General features: G+C 43.2%; 1 protein-coding gene across 1 annotated transcript; it reads left to right on the top strand.

Annotated features, from left to right (window-relative positions):
* Positions 1–2,013: 2,013 nt before the first annotated feature.
* On the top strand, positions 2,014–4,183 carry LOC113053624 (zona pellucida sperm-binding protein 4-like). The gene is made up of 8 exons (XM_026218791.1): positions 2,014–2,696; positions 2,772–2,959; positions 3,034–3,131; positions 3,205–3,362; positions 3,433–3,625; positions 3,696–3,843; positions 3,931–4,003; positions 4,077–4,183. The coding sequence occupies exons 1-8, from the start codon at positions 2,045–2,047 to the stop codon at positions 4,151–4,153; spliced, it is 1,587 nt and encodes a 528-aa protein (XP_026074576.1). The 5' UTR covers positions 2,014–2,044; the 3' UTR covers positions 4,154–4,183.
* The last annotated feature ends 9,951 nt before the right edge of the window (positions 4,184–14,134 follow it).

Here is a 14,134-nt window from a genome sequence, read left to right as displayed (position 1 = left end):
AAGACATTTTTAACTTCTGGCCAAAATAGGAGTTCATAATCCCAGTTAAAAGGTGCCATAAAATGCATTGATACAATATTTTAAATTATATCTATGTACATAAAAGGTATGTGGCTTAGGTAATGGCAAACATTTTCCAGAAATGGTTTTACATGTCCATTTACAAACCTAGGATTTGTTCCTAGAAATATTTGGAGGGGTCATGAATAATAATGTTGAGCTCAACTCTGATTGGCTGTTTAATGGCAAAAATATTTTCTGTCCAGCATGAATGATGGAGAGATTAGGCATCCAACCTGATATGGCTGTATCAGACAAATATACAGATTTTAAGAGATTTTGAAAGAATGTTTAGCGTCCGAGTCAACGAGGCTTGAGAGAGTTGTCGGTGAAGATGTGGACGCAGCTTCTGTGTTGCTGTTATAAGCATTTTTGCACTTGTCTTTTCCACTTTTTTGACACTTTAGAAAGTTAACAAAGTAGGACGTTGCAGTTTAGGGTCAGCGCTATCTTCATCTATCTTAATTGCTAAATATTTGAAGACATTTTGGTTTCTTTTTTTATTTATCAGTTTTAATAGCAATATCTGGCTGGTCTGGCTGGCCTAGAACATGGGCTGGTAAACGTTATGCAAATGTTGGGGGTGTAAACATTAATGATCCCTACTGTAATGTCACAGTCGGTGTTATGTTTGGATTCGCCTCTTGTTCAGTGGACTATTGCAGCACGAGATTTTCAATGGTGTTTGAGGCTCACGATATTTCATTTCCATGTACATAACTCTTATTCAACTATGCCAAGGTAAATACAGTTTTCCATTCTGTGGCACCTTTAACAGAAATATGTTCAAATATCATTATACAAGCCTTTCCATTAAGTTATTCAAATTTTATTTTTGAATCTTCACTGGATGTCCAGCTTTTTTTTTTTCTTTTTTTTTTTTATGTTTTTTCCTGGTTATGAGAATGTTAAGGGAACATTTTGATAATTTCCCAAACATTATGGAAACGTTACTTTTGAATGTTCTCTGAACATTGTGAAACAAGTAGTAATATTTAAAAAGATTCTATGAATAATTTTTTTGTGCCAACGTTTTGAGAACACTATTAAAGAGCGGAGAACTTTGAATGACAATAAACACACAATTGCAATGCTAATTGACATAGCTTGCGTCACGGAAAAAAAAAAAACATTCCAAAATTGGTGTTTGCTGCTGGGGTCTTCCATTGTACTTGTCCATTAAGTGTCAATTGATTTAGTCATGTTAACTCAGATTGCTCTTTTCTTTTTCTTTCTTTTTTCTTTTTGAAGTCATGTTTTACTAGAGAAAGCTTGAAGTCTGATCATAAAGAATAGGGTTTCTCTTTAACTATGTGGTTTCAATAAACTTGCTGACAAACTTCTATGGATTCTATGGAATTATTTCCCCCAAAGGAATCAAAAAGGTCAATTTGGAGAGAAGAGTCAGCAACCTTGAGATATTAGGGAACTGTAAGATAGATCAGTCGTGACATAAATAGTCAAAATGACCTTTTTTCTTCTTCTTTATTTATTTATTTTTTTCTTCTGTGGTAGAAATAAGCTTCCATATACTTAAAATCATTAACTGCTTAATGTAGTATTTTCCTCATATTTTTAAGAGCACACTTGTCTGCGGGGAGTGGTAAGGACAACGGCACCAAAGAAAAACATCTACTTTTGGCAAGTTCCAGTAAACATTGGACTTGAACCATTCTTATTTGTTGTCAATATGAAATTGGACTCAAGGAACACCATGTTAACAGAATTTGAGAATCAATTACAATCAGATAAGATAGTAAGATTTTCAAATTCAGTTTGTGCATTTATGTTCAAAATAGGAAAAATGAGAATTCTATCTTGAGATCCAATGAGAATCACCCAGCTGCATAAGCTCCCCTTTCTGCAACTCATGAGAACCATGAGTGTTAATGAAGAGGGAGGGACTATCGTTAATTGGCTGAAATCTGCAGAATACAAAAAAAACAAATGGCAGTATCTCCACATTGTGTTTAGCTGTTAAACAATGGCTGCAAGTTGGTGTTCGGTTCAGATTTTGCTGGTTTGTGCTTTCTGTCAGGCTGTTCCACACTGGAGTAAATCGCTTCAGGATGTTCAATCTCTGATGACCCAGCAGTTTCCACTTCAGAAGCCAGTTCAACAACCAAATAACCAGCAGGTTCCTCAGCATTTTCCGCTTCAGAAGCCGGTTCAACAACCAACTTACCAGCAGTTTCCACTTCAGAAGCCAGTTCAACAACAACCTAAACCACAGTTTCCGCTTCAGAAGCCAGTTCAACAACCTAAACCACAGTTTTCGCTTCAGAAGCCGGTTCAACAACCAACTTACCAGCAGTTTCCACTTCAGAAGCCAGTTCAACAACCAACTTACCAGCAGTTTCCGCTTCAGAAGCCAGTTCAACAACCAACTTACCAGCAGTTTCCACTTCAGAAGCCAGTTAAACAACCTAAACCACAGTTTCCACTTCAGAAGCCAGTTAAACAACCTAAACTGCAGTTTCCACTTCAGAAGCCAGTAGTGCAGGCAGATCCCCTTGATAAATGTGCTGTAGCTGATTCAGAGCAGATCCAATGTGGTCTACCTGGGATCAGTAGAGCTGAGTGTGAAGCTATTAACTGCTGCTTTAATGCACAGCAGTGTTTCTATGGGAGGGCGGGTAAGTGTTCCCAGTCTTATTCAGTTCATGTTAAACTGATTCTCTCCATTAACCTGCTCTTGTACCTTGTTCTAGTAACTGTCCAGTGTATTAGAGATGGTCAGTTTGTGGTAGTGGTGTCTCGAGACGTTACTCTGCCTCGACTGAGTCTGGATTCGGTTAATCTACTGGGTGGAAACGACCCACCTTGTGCTCCTGTGGGGTCCACACCTTCCTTTGCCATATACCAGTTCCCAGTGACCGCATGTGGCACGAGTGTGATGGTGAGCAGCTGCTGCTGGTTTTATTCTGCATTTGCTTATGATGGACTGGATGCTGCCACTGTTTCTGTTCACAGGAGGACGGCGGATATGTGGTGTATGAAAACCGAATGACTTCATCCTATGAAGTGGGGATTGGCCCATATGGTTCCATCACAAGGGACAGTCATTTTGAGTAGGTGATCTATGACTTGGTGTGAACCTTTTAATCCCTGACAAATGCTACAAGCTTGCTGTGTGTTGTCCAGGTTTCTCTTCCAGTGTAGATACTCTGAAACTTCTGTGGAAGCTCTGGTTGTGGAGGTTAACTCCGTTCCTCCACCTCCACCAGTAGCTGCTCCTGGACCTCTCAGGGTGGAGCTCAGGCTGGCCAATGGCCAATGTGTCACCAAAGGCTGTGCTGAAGGTAAGGTATTGTCCTGTGTCTGCCTAAAGCCTTTCAAACTTGAGTATGGTTAAACCCCAGTGTTCTTCAGGGGATGAGGCCTACACGTCCTACTACAGTGATGCTGATTATCCCATCACAAAAGTCCTGCGAGAGCCTGTGTATGTTGAGGTGCACATTATGGAGAGGACTGACCCCAACATTGTCCTGATGCTGGGACGCTGTTGGACGACTTCAACCCCTAGTCCACTCAGTCTCCCCCAGTGGGACCTTCTGATCGATGGGTGAGTGTACAGCCAATCTTTATCCTGTTCGTGTTGGGAGACCCTCTTTCTAACCTTCTTTTGTCTTCAGATGCCCTTACCAGGACGACCGTTATCTGACCACACTGGTTCCAGTGACTGGATCGTCTGGTCTTCAGTTCCCAACCCACTACAAGCGCTTTGTTGTGAAGATGTTCACATTTGTAGATCCAGCCTCACTGGCTGCTCTGCAGGAAACCGTATGCGCCCCCCCCCCCCCCATTACTTGAACACTGGTATTTACTACTTGTGGAGTCTATGACTTGAGCCTCTTTCTTCCCTGTCAGATCTTCATCCATTGCAGTACAGAGGTGTGCCATCCATCATCTGGCTCTTGTGAGCAACACTGCACCAGGAAACGTGAGTTCTCACTTTTGACCAGAGGAACTGAGCATTTTCATGAGTGTTCTCACTTCTAACACTCCCCTTTCAGGAAGAGATACTCCTATCAAGGCTGTCTCTGGGGAGCAGACTGTGGTTTCTAGTGGAGCAGTTACTCTGGTCATGTAAATCTAGTTTTTAATAAACTTTGCAGAACCCTGAGGTATCTTGTCTATTGGTGGTGTTCTGCAGAATCTGGTATTAAATGCCCCTCTTGCCAGGTTTTTTCTCGCACTATTAAACCACGGTTCCACAACTTTTTGTAAGATTGTGCATTCAGAGTCCCCTATCCATTCTCTAGTTGCTAACCTGGAGCAGCACAAGGTTACCCCTTTTAAAGGGTTAATTGTTAACTGGATGTTTAACCCATCCAAGTGCACATTCACATTTTACGTTGGAGCAATTGGAGGTCTGGTGTCTTGCTCAAGAGTGGTTTGCTGAAAAACTACTTGAAACCAGCAGGAGCTGGAAATGGAAAATGTCAACCAGTTTTATTGGAGTATACTACACAAGCGTGTATTGAAGTTTATTCTTATTGACTGCATTAATGCACATAGTAGGCTATATATTGTAGTCCAAGAGAGCCCACTCAAAATACAAGAGAGCCCACTCAAAATACAAGAGAGCCCACTCAAAATACAAGAGAGCCCACTCAAAATACAAGAGAGCCCACTCAAAATACAAGAGAGCCCACTCAAAATACAAGAGAGCCCACTCAAAATACAAGAGAGCCCACTCAAAATACAAGAGAGCCCACTCAAAATACAAGAGAGCCCACTCAAAATACAAGAGAGCCCACTCAAGTTGAAATTAAAGTAAATTTATTTTACATGTGCTTTAGAATAGTGATAAACATAATGGTACTTAAAACACAATAACATAACTATGTAAAAATTTAAGTAATAGTTAGACATAAGTTATTTATTTTTATTTTTTTTATATAAAGTGCACCTAGGTTAAGACCTATTGTGATTAGTGTAATATGGAAGTACACTTAAGTGGCATTTAATTTAAACTATGATATCTGCAAATGCACTTTTTTTAAAAAAATATACTTTTAAGATTACACTTAATACAATTAAGCACACTTTTTCACAAGGGGACCTATTCGTGTGTGTAAACACATCAGGGCTTGCCAGCCAGATGTTGTTGGGATCATGCGCTAATGGGCTAGGACGGGGTGTCTGTTCTTTTCTCGGCATTAAGTCGTGTCCTCGTAAAAAGACAATGCTGTTCTGTCATCATGCCAAGGCTCACAAGAACAAACTTTGTGTCAAAGTTTCATGAGAAACAAAATAGAAGGCCGAGTGTGAACTTGTTCATTAAGTAATTTAGATTACAGATTCACTGTAGGATTATCCTTGAACAGTCAATTTCCCATCGAACCATTAGTACGTCGTAAAACACAGTCATGGTGCCAAGATGGCTAAAGGAGATGTCACCCCCATTTTCCTTTTTGTGCCTGTCTAATCTCATACCAGCGATGCCAGGACAGCAGGAAAAGATTTCTCTTTGTTCCCCCAACTTAAGACCAAATGGCCAATAAACCCTGTGGTGACCCCAATGCATAAATCCCCATATTTATCAGGAAACGGAAGGATGCTAAGGCATTCCTATGGCCCAGGATCACCACAAACCTTAAACCAGTGAACACCTCCTTTGTGCAGCTGTAAATTCCAGAGATTTTGTCTCCAAAACCAGTAGACTGAAATTTAACCCACTTGTGGTTGAATACAAATAATGGTCTCAAAATTGCTTCCAATAAGCTGAATTGATTACCAGCATTTACCCCACATATATCTTACGCATCATGCATGTTTTATTTAACTTGTGGAATTGTTTCTGTGTCTTTAACTTTAATTACAGCCTATTCGTAGGGTTTTCTACCTCAGTTATAGGAGCTAATCACCAGAAGTTGCCTCATACATGTGTATTCTCTGTATTTTGCATGCTTTATATTACTCAAGTTAATTTTGTGTGTTAAACACTTATCACGACTAAATCCTTATTTACTTCCACCTCAACTATGCTAAGTATATGTATTTTGGTACCTACTTGATGGGTAAATGATTTCTAGAATTTTGATATAAAGTAGATGTGTGTAGAATGCACCATATTTAAACTAGTTCGCTTATTAAAGCGTTTCAACTAAACTCTCAGGAGTTTGGACACGCGTTCACGTGGACATTACGCTAATTACATGCAGGAACCGGAGAACTGGGCGTAGGTCCCGCCCAAGACAATATCTGATTGGCTGTCGCACTTGGAAGGACGGGTCAGATGGACATGCCTATAACCCAATGACAAGCAGTTTTACTTGTTTTTTTGCCTTGATTTTTTGCCCTGCTTTTCCAGTGACTTTGCTCTTGCTTATGTTTTGTGCTGACCTTTCCATCATCAAGCGTGTGCTCTTCAAACCACCAAGAGCTACCTCAAAACTCATCTTAGAGTCGCTCCAGACTGGTGGAATAGCAACCGCCAATCCAGGATGTCTCGCAAACGAAGCGCCACCTGGCAAAGCCACACAACCACTCACCATCAAGTGCTGTCCCTCAGAACGCGTCATCGACCAACTGCCAGCCAATCAGCGGCAGAGATTCCCTCTCCAGCAACTTCGTTACAGAAGGGAATGCATCCAAAACCACAAGGAGCATCCAAACGCAAGTACACAATATCTCCTAATTCTAGCTGAAACTGGTGCAAATCTTATTAAAGGGATAGGTCACCCAAAAATCTAAATGATGTCATTAATAACTTACCCTCATGTCGTTCCAAACCAGTAAGACCTCCATTTATCTTCGAAACACAGTTGAAGATATTTTAGATTTAGTCCAAGAGCTCTCAGTCCCTCCACTGCAACTGTGTGTACGGTATACTGTCCGTGTGTCCATAAGTCCATGTGACATCAAAGGGTCAGTTAGAATATTTTGAAGCATCAAAAATAAATTTTGGTCCAAAAATAGCAAAAACTATGACTCAATAGTTATCGAGTCATTATCTGGCTCGGCTCGGTGTTTATCTTCAGTTTTCTCTTCACAGCAGTTCAGTCAGTGTACTGTTTGAGTAAATGAATTACTCCGGGACAGGGGGGAACTGGCCATCGGGAGCACTGGGACATTTCCCGGTGGCCTGACGGTTAATCTGGCCTGCCGCCAACTGCTGTGCAGTCGATCAGGCTGACGTGCAATACGCTGGTATGCAAATGCAAATTAATTGACGGATTTATGAATCTACAGTATTGTTCAAAATAATAGCAGTACAATGTGACTAACCAGAATAATCAAGGTTTTTCGTATATTTTTTATTGCTACGTGGCAAACAAGTTACCAGTAGGTTCAGTAGATTCTCAGAAAACAAATGAGACCCAGCATTCATGATATGCACGCTCTTAAGGCTGTGCAATTGGGCAATTAGTTGAATTAGTTGAAAGGGGTGTGTTCAAAAAAATAGCAGTGTGGCATTCAATCACTGAGGTCATCAATTTTGTGAAGAAACAGGTGTGAATCAGGTGGCCCCTATTTAAGGATGAAGCCAACACTTGTTGAACATGCATTTGAAAGCTGAGGAAAATGGGTCGTTCAAGACATTGTTCAGAAGAACAGCGTACTTTGATTAAAAAGTTGATTAGAGAGGGGAAAACCTATAAAGAGGTGCAAAAAATGATAGGCTGTTCAGCTAAAACGATCTCCAATGCCTTAAAATGGAGAGCAAAACCAGAGAGACGTGGAAGAAAACGGAAGACAACCATCAAAATGGATAGAAGAATAACCAGAATGGCAAAGGCTCAGCCAATGATCACCTCCAGGATGATCAAAGACAGTCTGGAGTTACCTGTAAGTACTGTGACAGTTAGAAGACGTCTGTGTGAAGCTAATCTATTTTCAAGAATCCCCCGCAAAGTCCCTCTGTTAAAAAAAGGCATGTGCAGAAGAGGTTACAATTTGCCAAAGAACACATCAACTGGCCTAAAGAGAAATGGAGGAACATTTTGTGGACTGATGAGAGTAAAATTGTTCTTTTTGGGTCCAAGGGCCACAGGCAGTTTGTGAGACGACCCCCAAACTCTGAATTCAAGCCACAGTACACAGTGAAGACAGTGAAGCATGGAGGTGCAAGCATCATGATATGGGCATGTTTCTCCTACTATGGTGTTGGGCCTATTTATCGCATACCAGGGATCATGGATCAGTTTGCATATGTTAAAATACTTGAAGAGGTCATGTTGCCCTATGCTGAAGAGGACATGCCCTTGAAATGGTTGTTTCAACAAGACAATGACCCAAAACACACTAGTAAACGGGCAAAGTCTTGGTTCCAAACCAACAAAATTAATGTTATGGAGTGGCCAGCCCAATCTCCAGACCTTAATCCAATTGAGAACTTGTGGGGTGATATCAAAAATGCTGTTTCTGAAGCAAAACCAAGAAATGTGAATGAATTGTGGAATGTTGTTAAAGAATCATGGAGTGGAATAACAGCTGAGAGGTGCCACAAGTTGGTTGACTCCATGCCACACAGATGTCAAGCAGTTTTAAAAAACTGTGGTCATACAACTAAATATTAGTTTAGTGATTCACAGGATTGCTAAATACCAGAAAAAAAAATGTTTGTACAAAATAGTTTTGAGTTTGTACAGTCAAAGGTAGACACTGCTTGTTGAGCTGAGCTACAGACCACACCCTTTCTGCCCGGGTGGTTTTGGTGCTAGGTGTGGCACCCAGCCGCAGATAGTTAATTAGTCACCAGGTGGGAAGGATCTAGTGATTTTAAGGGAATCAGAGTCACTCACAGGATAGAAAGCAGGTTGGCAAGATGTGTGGAGAAACTGGGCCTGAAAAGTGATATTGCAGGACTAAAGCTTGTTTGAACAAGGAAGGAGTCGGTGAGCATTTGTTTGTAAAGTGTGGTGGATTTTAACATTTAAGTAAATCATGTAATTATGCTTAAGGAAAAATGTGTTTAAATGTTATGAAATCATGTTTGGATTGTAAGCTAAAGTGTTATACATTTAACATTTATGAAGGTAGTTAAAAGAAATGTGTTAAGATTTTTAAGGAAGCTGGAAGTGAGAAATTGTGGTTTTATAGATTAAAGCTGTTAGAGTTTAAGGGTAGAATTATTTGAGTAGTGCTTTAAAAGTGTCTTCAATTTATTTGGGTGCTCTAGATATGGGGTTTTTTCTTTCAATGTATTTTCAAGACTAATTTGTGTTTAAATTTAAGTTTGATGCTTTAATATGGTTACTTGGGTTTATTGTATATTTTCTTGATTACTTGTATTTGTGTTTAAGGTTTTTTACCTGCTTTTGGCCATGGCAACTTTCAAATAAAAGAAAGAAAAGAAAGAATTGATTCCTGGTCATTGAGTAAAATCCAGTCCAAACCTTCAAGAGCAAGCATACCCTTTCAAGTGGGGGAAATTGCAGGGTTGAACTTCACTAGAGTGAGGGAACTTGACAGTAAAAAACCGCTGTGAAGACTGGAACAAAGAATCCTGAACAGCAACCAGCCAGGCCTGATAAAACAGGAAATCCTCCAACCCAATCCTGCTGAAAAGATGGCTGACTCAAAGACACTGGAGCAGCTAAAGAGCAATAGGACATCCGCAAAGCGACAATTCTCACGGCTGGCTAACAACGTAGTCCGAATGTATGCCATCACACCTGAAGAGGAGCTCAGGGATAGTTTCAAAAAGCTCATAATTGAGGCCAACAAGGTCATGGAAGCCAATGATGATGTAGGGGCCCAGTACCTTGTAGAAGCCGAGCTGGATCCAGATTCCGAAGGAGTTCCCAGGTTGAATGAGCAGCAAAAGGCCGACATTGGGAAAACCGCAAGTGAGTGCGAGATGAGGTTGAATGAGCTCAAAGAGCTTATCCAAAAGACACTCTGGACCAACTTTGGAGAAGAGGAACTGACAATGGCAGTGAAGGCTGCGGAGGAGGAAGTAGAGAGGGTGGTATCCTTTGGACCTGGTGGAAATAAAGAGGTTTATGACTTCATGTTTGATTACATGGAAAAACTGGTTAAGAGGGCAAAAGAGCTGCACGCACAGTGGAAGTGTTGGGCTCCTGCTGCTGAACGACAAGGTTTCCAGCTGCGGGTCAGAGGTCTTGAGCAGATCATCCCCAAGTTAATGTCAAGAAAAGCTGAGTTCATTCAAGTAAAAGCTAAAGAAGACGCCGAAAGAGTTGTGAGTGCAGCTTCTATCAGCTATCCAACAGCAGCCATTAGACTGAAGCCTACTTCCCTCCCCAAGTTTACTGGCATCAGGCGAGACTTTCATCGCTGGAAAAGGGACTGGGAGGCCCTCCAGAGGCAAGGAGAACCCACTGGGTCAAAAGAAGTCAAAAAGTTTCAGCTTCTTGACAGCTTGGATGAGAAATTAATGAGAGATCTTCGATTGATAACCTATAACACAGCAGATGACATTCTTCGTGTCCTAGAGAATCGGTTTGGAAGCCAAACTGCGATTGCTATTGAAATAGTAGAGGAGCTCCAGAGACTTCCAGCTGCAAAATGTCACCAGCCCAAGAAAATTGTTGAGCTCATCCAAGCCGTGGAGAAGGCCCTTGAAGACCTGAGTGACCTGGGTGACACTGGTGCTTTAAAGAATCCTCTGGTGACAAAGTCGATTGAAAGTAAGCTTCCAGATGCACTGAAGAAAGAGTGGCTTCTTTATGCAGCTGAGAGAAGCAGTACTGACCCAGAGAAGCGCTTCGACTATCTTCTGGCCTTTCTCAAGAGTCAAGAGAGCATCTACGAACAGCTGGATCAATTGAGGGATGAAGAGCCACTGAGGAAAGAAAACCGGCCTGAACAAAGGCAGGCTAGGACCAGAGCATCAATCCAGTCAAGTAGCAACCTCTCAGGATGTGTAATCTGTGGGGACATCAAGCATAAGAAGAAACTGTACTTCTGCAAAAGGTTTCGTGTGCTCAAGCTCACAGAGAAGAAGGATGCGGTGCGGAAGCTGGGAGCCTGCTGGAAATGTCTGGAGGTCCATGACGAGGGTAATCACTGCAAAACTTTGTTTCTGTGCAAAAGTCCTGATTGTAGAGAGCAGAGAGTTGCAGACCATCACTATTATCTGTGTCCCAGTGCTGAGGTATCCAGAGACAGTACAGCTCAGAGGAGGAGAAAAACCACAGTGGGAGGTGAGAGCTGGAGGAATTACACCGAGGCCCAGGAGGAATTCTTCAGAAAACTCTCACCTGAATTAGCCAAACAATGTCGGGATGCATTCTGTAACACGGCAGCGAGCACCTCCCATCTTGCAAAGAGTCATTCAAGTCTTCTGGTAGAGAGGGGCCTAGCGGAGTGGCCTGTCATCATGATGCTGTTGGAGGTAACAGCAAATGCTGGGCAGAAAATTGGAACCCTTATCGACCTAGCTTCCGATACAAATTATATCACCCATGAGGCAGCAGGTCGGCTCAATCTCAGAAGTGAAGACATCACGCTTGTAGTCCATGGTGTAGGAGGCATGAAAGCCTTTGTCAAGACAAAGCGGTACCTCCTGAAAATTCGGGTCAACACCTTAAGAGGCACTCTCAGATCCCACCAGCTGGTTTGCTATGGCCTAGACAGCATTGCAGACATTCAAAGACATGTGTCTGCTAAAAAACTACAAGAGTTCTTCCCAGACATTCCACTCAGTGACCTGGCAAGGCCAAGGGAGATCCACCTCCTTGTAAGTCACAAGGAAGGACAGCTGGCTCCGCAGAAAGTCCGCACTGTGGGGGACCTTGTGTTGTGGGACGGACCAATGGGAAAGACCGTTGCTGGAACCCATCCTGAGTTGTTCGAGGCGGTAACTGTTTCAGCCCACACATCGAGAACGCATTTCGCAAGGTCTATGAGAACTGCTGCGGTAAAATATGAAGAACACACCTGCGTGATTCCCATTAATCGTCAACAAAGCCAGCAACTTCAGGGATTCAGTTGTGGGACTACTACGTCTAGCTTCCTCGAGTGGTGGAAATGGGATAGCATCGGTGCTGGCTGCATCCCAAAATGTGGGGGTTGTCGCTGTGGAAACTGCCAGCCAGGCGGCAAAGAAATGACCCTCGCAGAAGAAAGGGAGCTGGAGGTGGTAAAGAATGGGCTAACATATGTAGTTGCTGATGAGCACAGTGAGACTCCTCACTGGCACGCCAGGTACCCCTGGGTAGAAGATCCAGCCACATTACCAAGTAATAGGTGTGCAGTTGAGGCAACTTTCCTCAGGACGGAGAGGCAGCTGACCAGGGAGCCGGAGTGGAAGGCTGCCTATGCTGCTCAAGTTCACGAGATGGTCGAGCGTGGGGCGGCAATGAAGTTGCCTAAAGATGTCCTTCAGACATGGACTGGCCCAGTGTGGTACATTAGCCACCTCATCGCACCCAACCCACACTCCGTCACAACTCCGGTGAGACTGGTCTGGAACAGTAGTCAGAAGTGTAGAGGTGTGAGCCTAAATGACCTCCTGTTAAAGGGCCCCGACGTCTTAAATTCCATTCGTGCTGTGCTTCTCAGGTTCCGGAGGGGAGAGTTTGCAGCTTTGGGAGACATAAGGAAAATGTACAATTCAGTGTGGCTTGAAGATCGGGAAGTGCATTTGCATAGGTTTCTGTGGCGTGACTCTGAAGAGGAGGAGCTTGGCATATATGCAGTCACAAGAGTAAACATTGGTGACAAGCCAGCAGGTTGTATTGCTCAACTCGCCATGAGAGAGACCGCGAATCTCCCCCAGTTTAGCCATCTTGAGGAAGAACGTCGGGTGCTAGAGGAGGACAGCTATGTTGACGATATCTTGACCTCCCATAACAACTTGGACCAGCTCAAAGTGATCACAGAAAATGTGGAACAGATCCTGGGAGCAGGAGGGTTCAAGTTGAAGCCGTGGGTCTTTTCTGGTGAAAGTAGGAGGGATTCTCTCGGAAAACAGGAACAGAAGGCTACTCCAAAGACTGTAATCCTGCCAAATCAGCTCAAGGAGGAGGACAACAAAGCTCTTGGCCTCGGCTACACCCTGGAGGATGACAAGCTTCATGTTATGGTTGGTGTAAACTTTTCAAAGAGGAAGAGAAAGATGAGAGTTGGCCAAGACCTTCAAAAGGAAGAGGTGAGATCTCAGACGCCAGACCCACTGACACGACGAGAGTTGCTTAGCCAAGTTTCTGGGCTGTATGACCCAGTTGGTCTGACGACGCCTGTAAAGCAGAAAGGAGCCATTTTTTGTTCGGAGAGCATTTCAAGAGGCCAAACACAAATGCAGCACTGTCAGGGACACTTGGGACCTTGCGCTATCAGAAAATCTCAGAGAAGATGCCATCAGCCTTTTTGAAGAATACGTTGAGCTGAGCAAAGTCAAGTTCCCTAGAGCCTTGACACCAGTGAGTGTGACAGCTGAGCCTGATGCAATTACCTTTTCTGATGGGAGCGATCATGCCTATGGTGCCGTCCTGTATCTGCGGTGGGACTGTGATCAAGGTCCAACAGTGAGGCTGGTGGAGTCTAAAGCTAAACTGGCCCCCCTAGACCACAAGGGGGAAGCAGTCAAGGCAGAGCTATGTGGAGCAGTATTCGCCGCCAGGTTAAAGAGGTACTTTGAGCAACATAGCCGAATTCAAGTTAAGCAATGGTACCACTTTGTTGATAGTCAAACTGTACTTTGTTCAATTCAACGTGAGAGCTATGGCTTTCAGACCTTTTTTGGCAACAGGATTGGAGAAATCCAAACCAGCACACAACTTCAGGATTGGTGGTGGATTCCTGGATCCCTGAACATCGCTGACATCATTACTCGTGGGTCTGGCCCAAAGGAGTTGGCTGAAAATTCACCATGGCAGCAAGGACCAAAGTTTCTGAGTCTACCGGTTGAGGAGTGGCCGATTAAGTCTGCAAAGGATGTATCTGTAACTGCCAGAGAGAGTGTTGGAAGGATGCAGAAGAAATCATTTGCTGCGGCTCTCACAAGAGCTAAGGTGAAAGAGGCACTAAACCTGGAGCATCGAAGGCCACCTGCTGGGGCTGCTGTCCGAAACCTGGTGGATGAAGGACGGTTCAGCAACCTGACTCGTCTGGTTAAGACCATTGCCTGGGTCTGGAGGGCAGCAAAATGCTTTGC

Source organism: Carassius auratus, chromosome 34 (assembly GCF_003368295.1).
Source record: "Carassius auratus strain Wakin chromosome 34, ASM336829v1, whole genome shotgun sequence".
NCBI lineage: Eukaryota > Metazoa > Chordata > Actinopteri > Cypriniformes > Cyprinidae > Carassius > Carassius auratus.
This window is presented reverse-complemented; position numbering and strand designations above follow the sequence as displayed.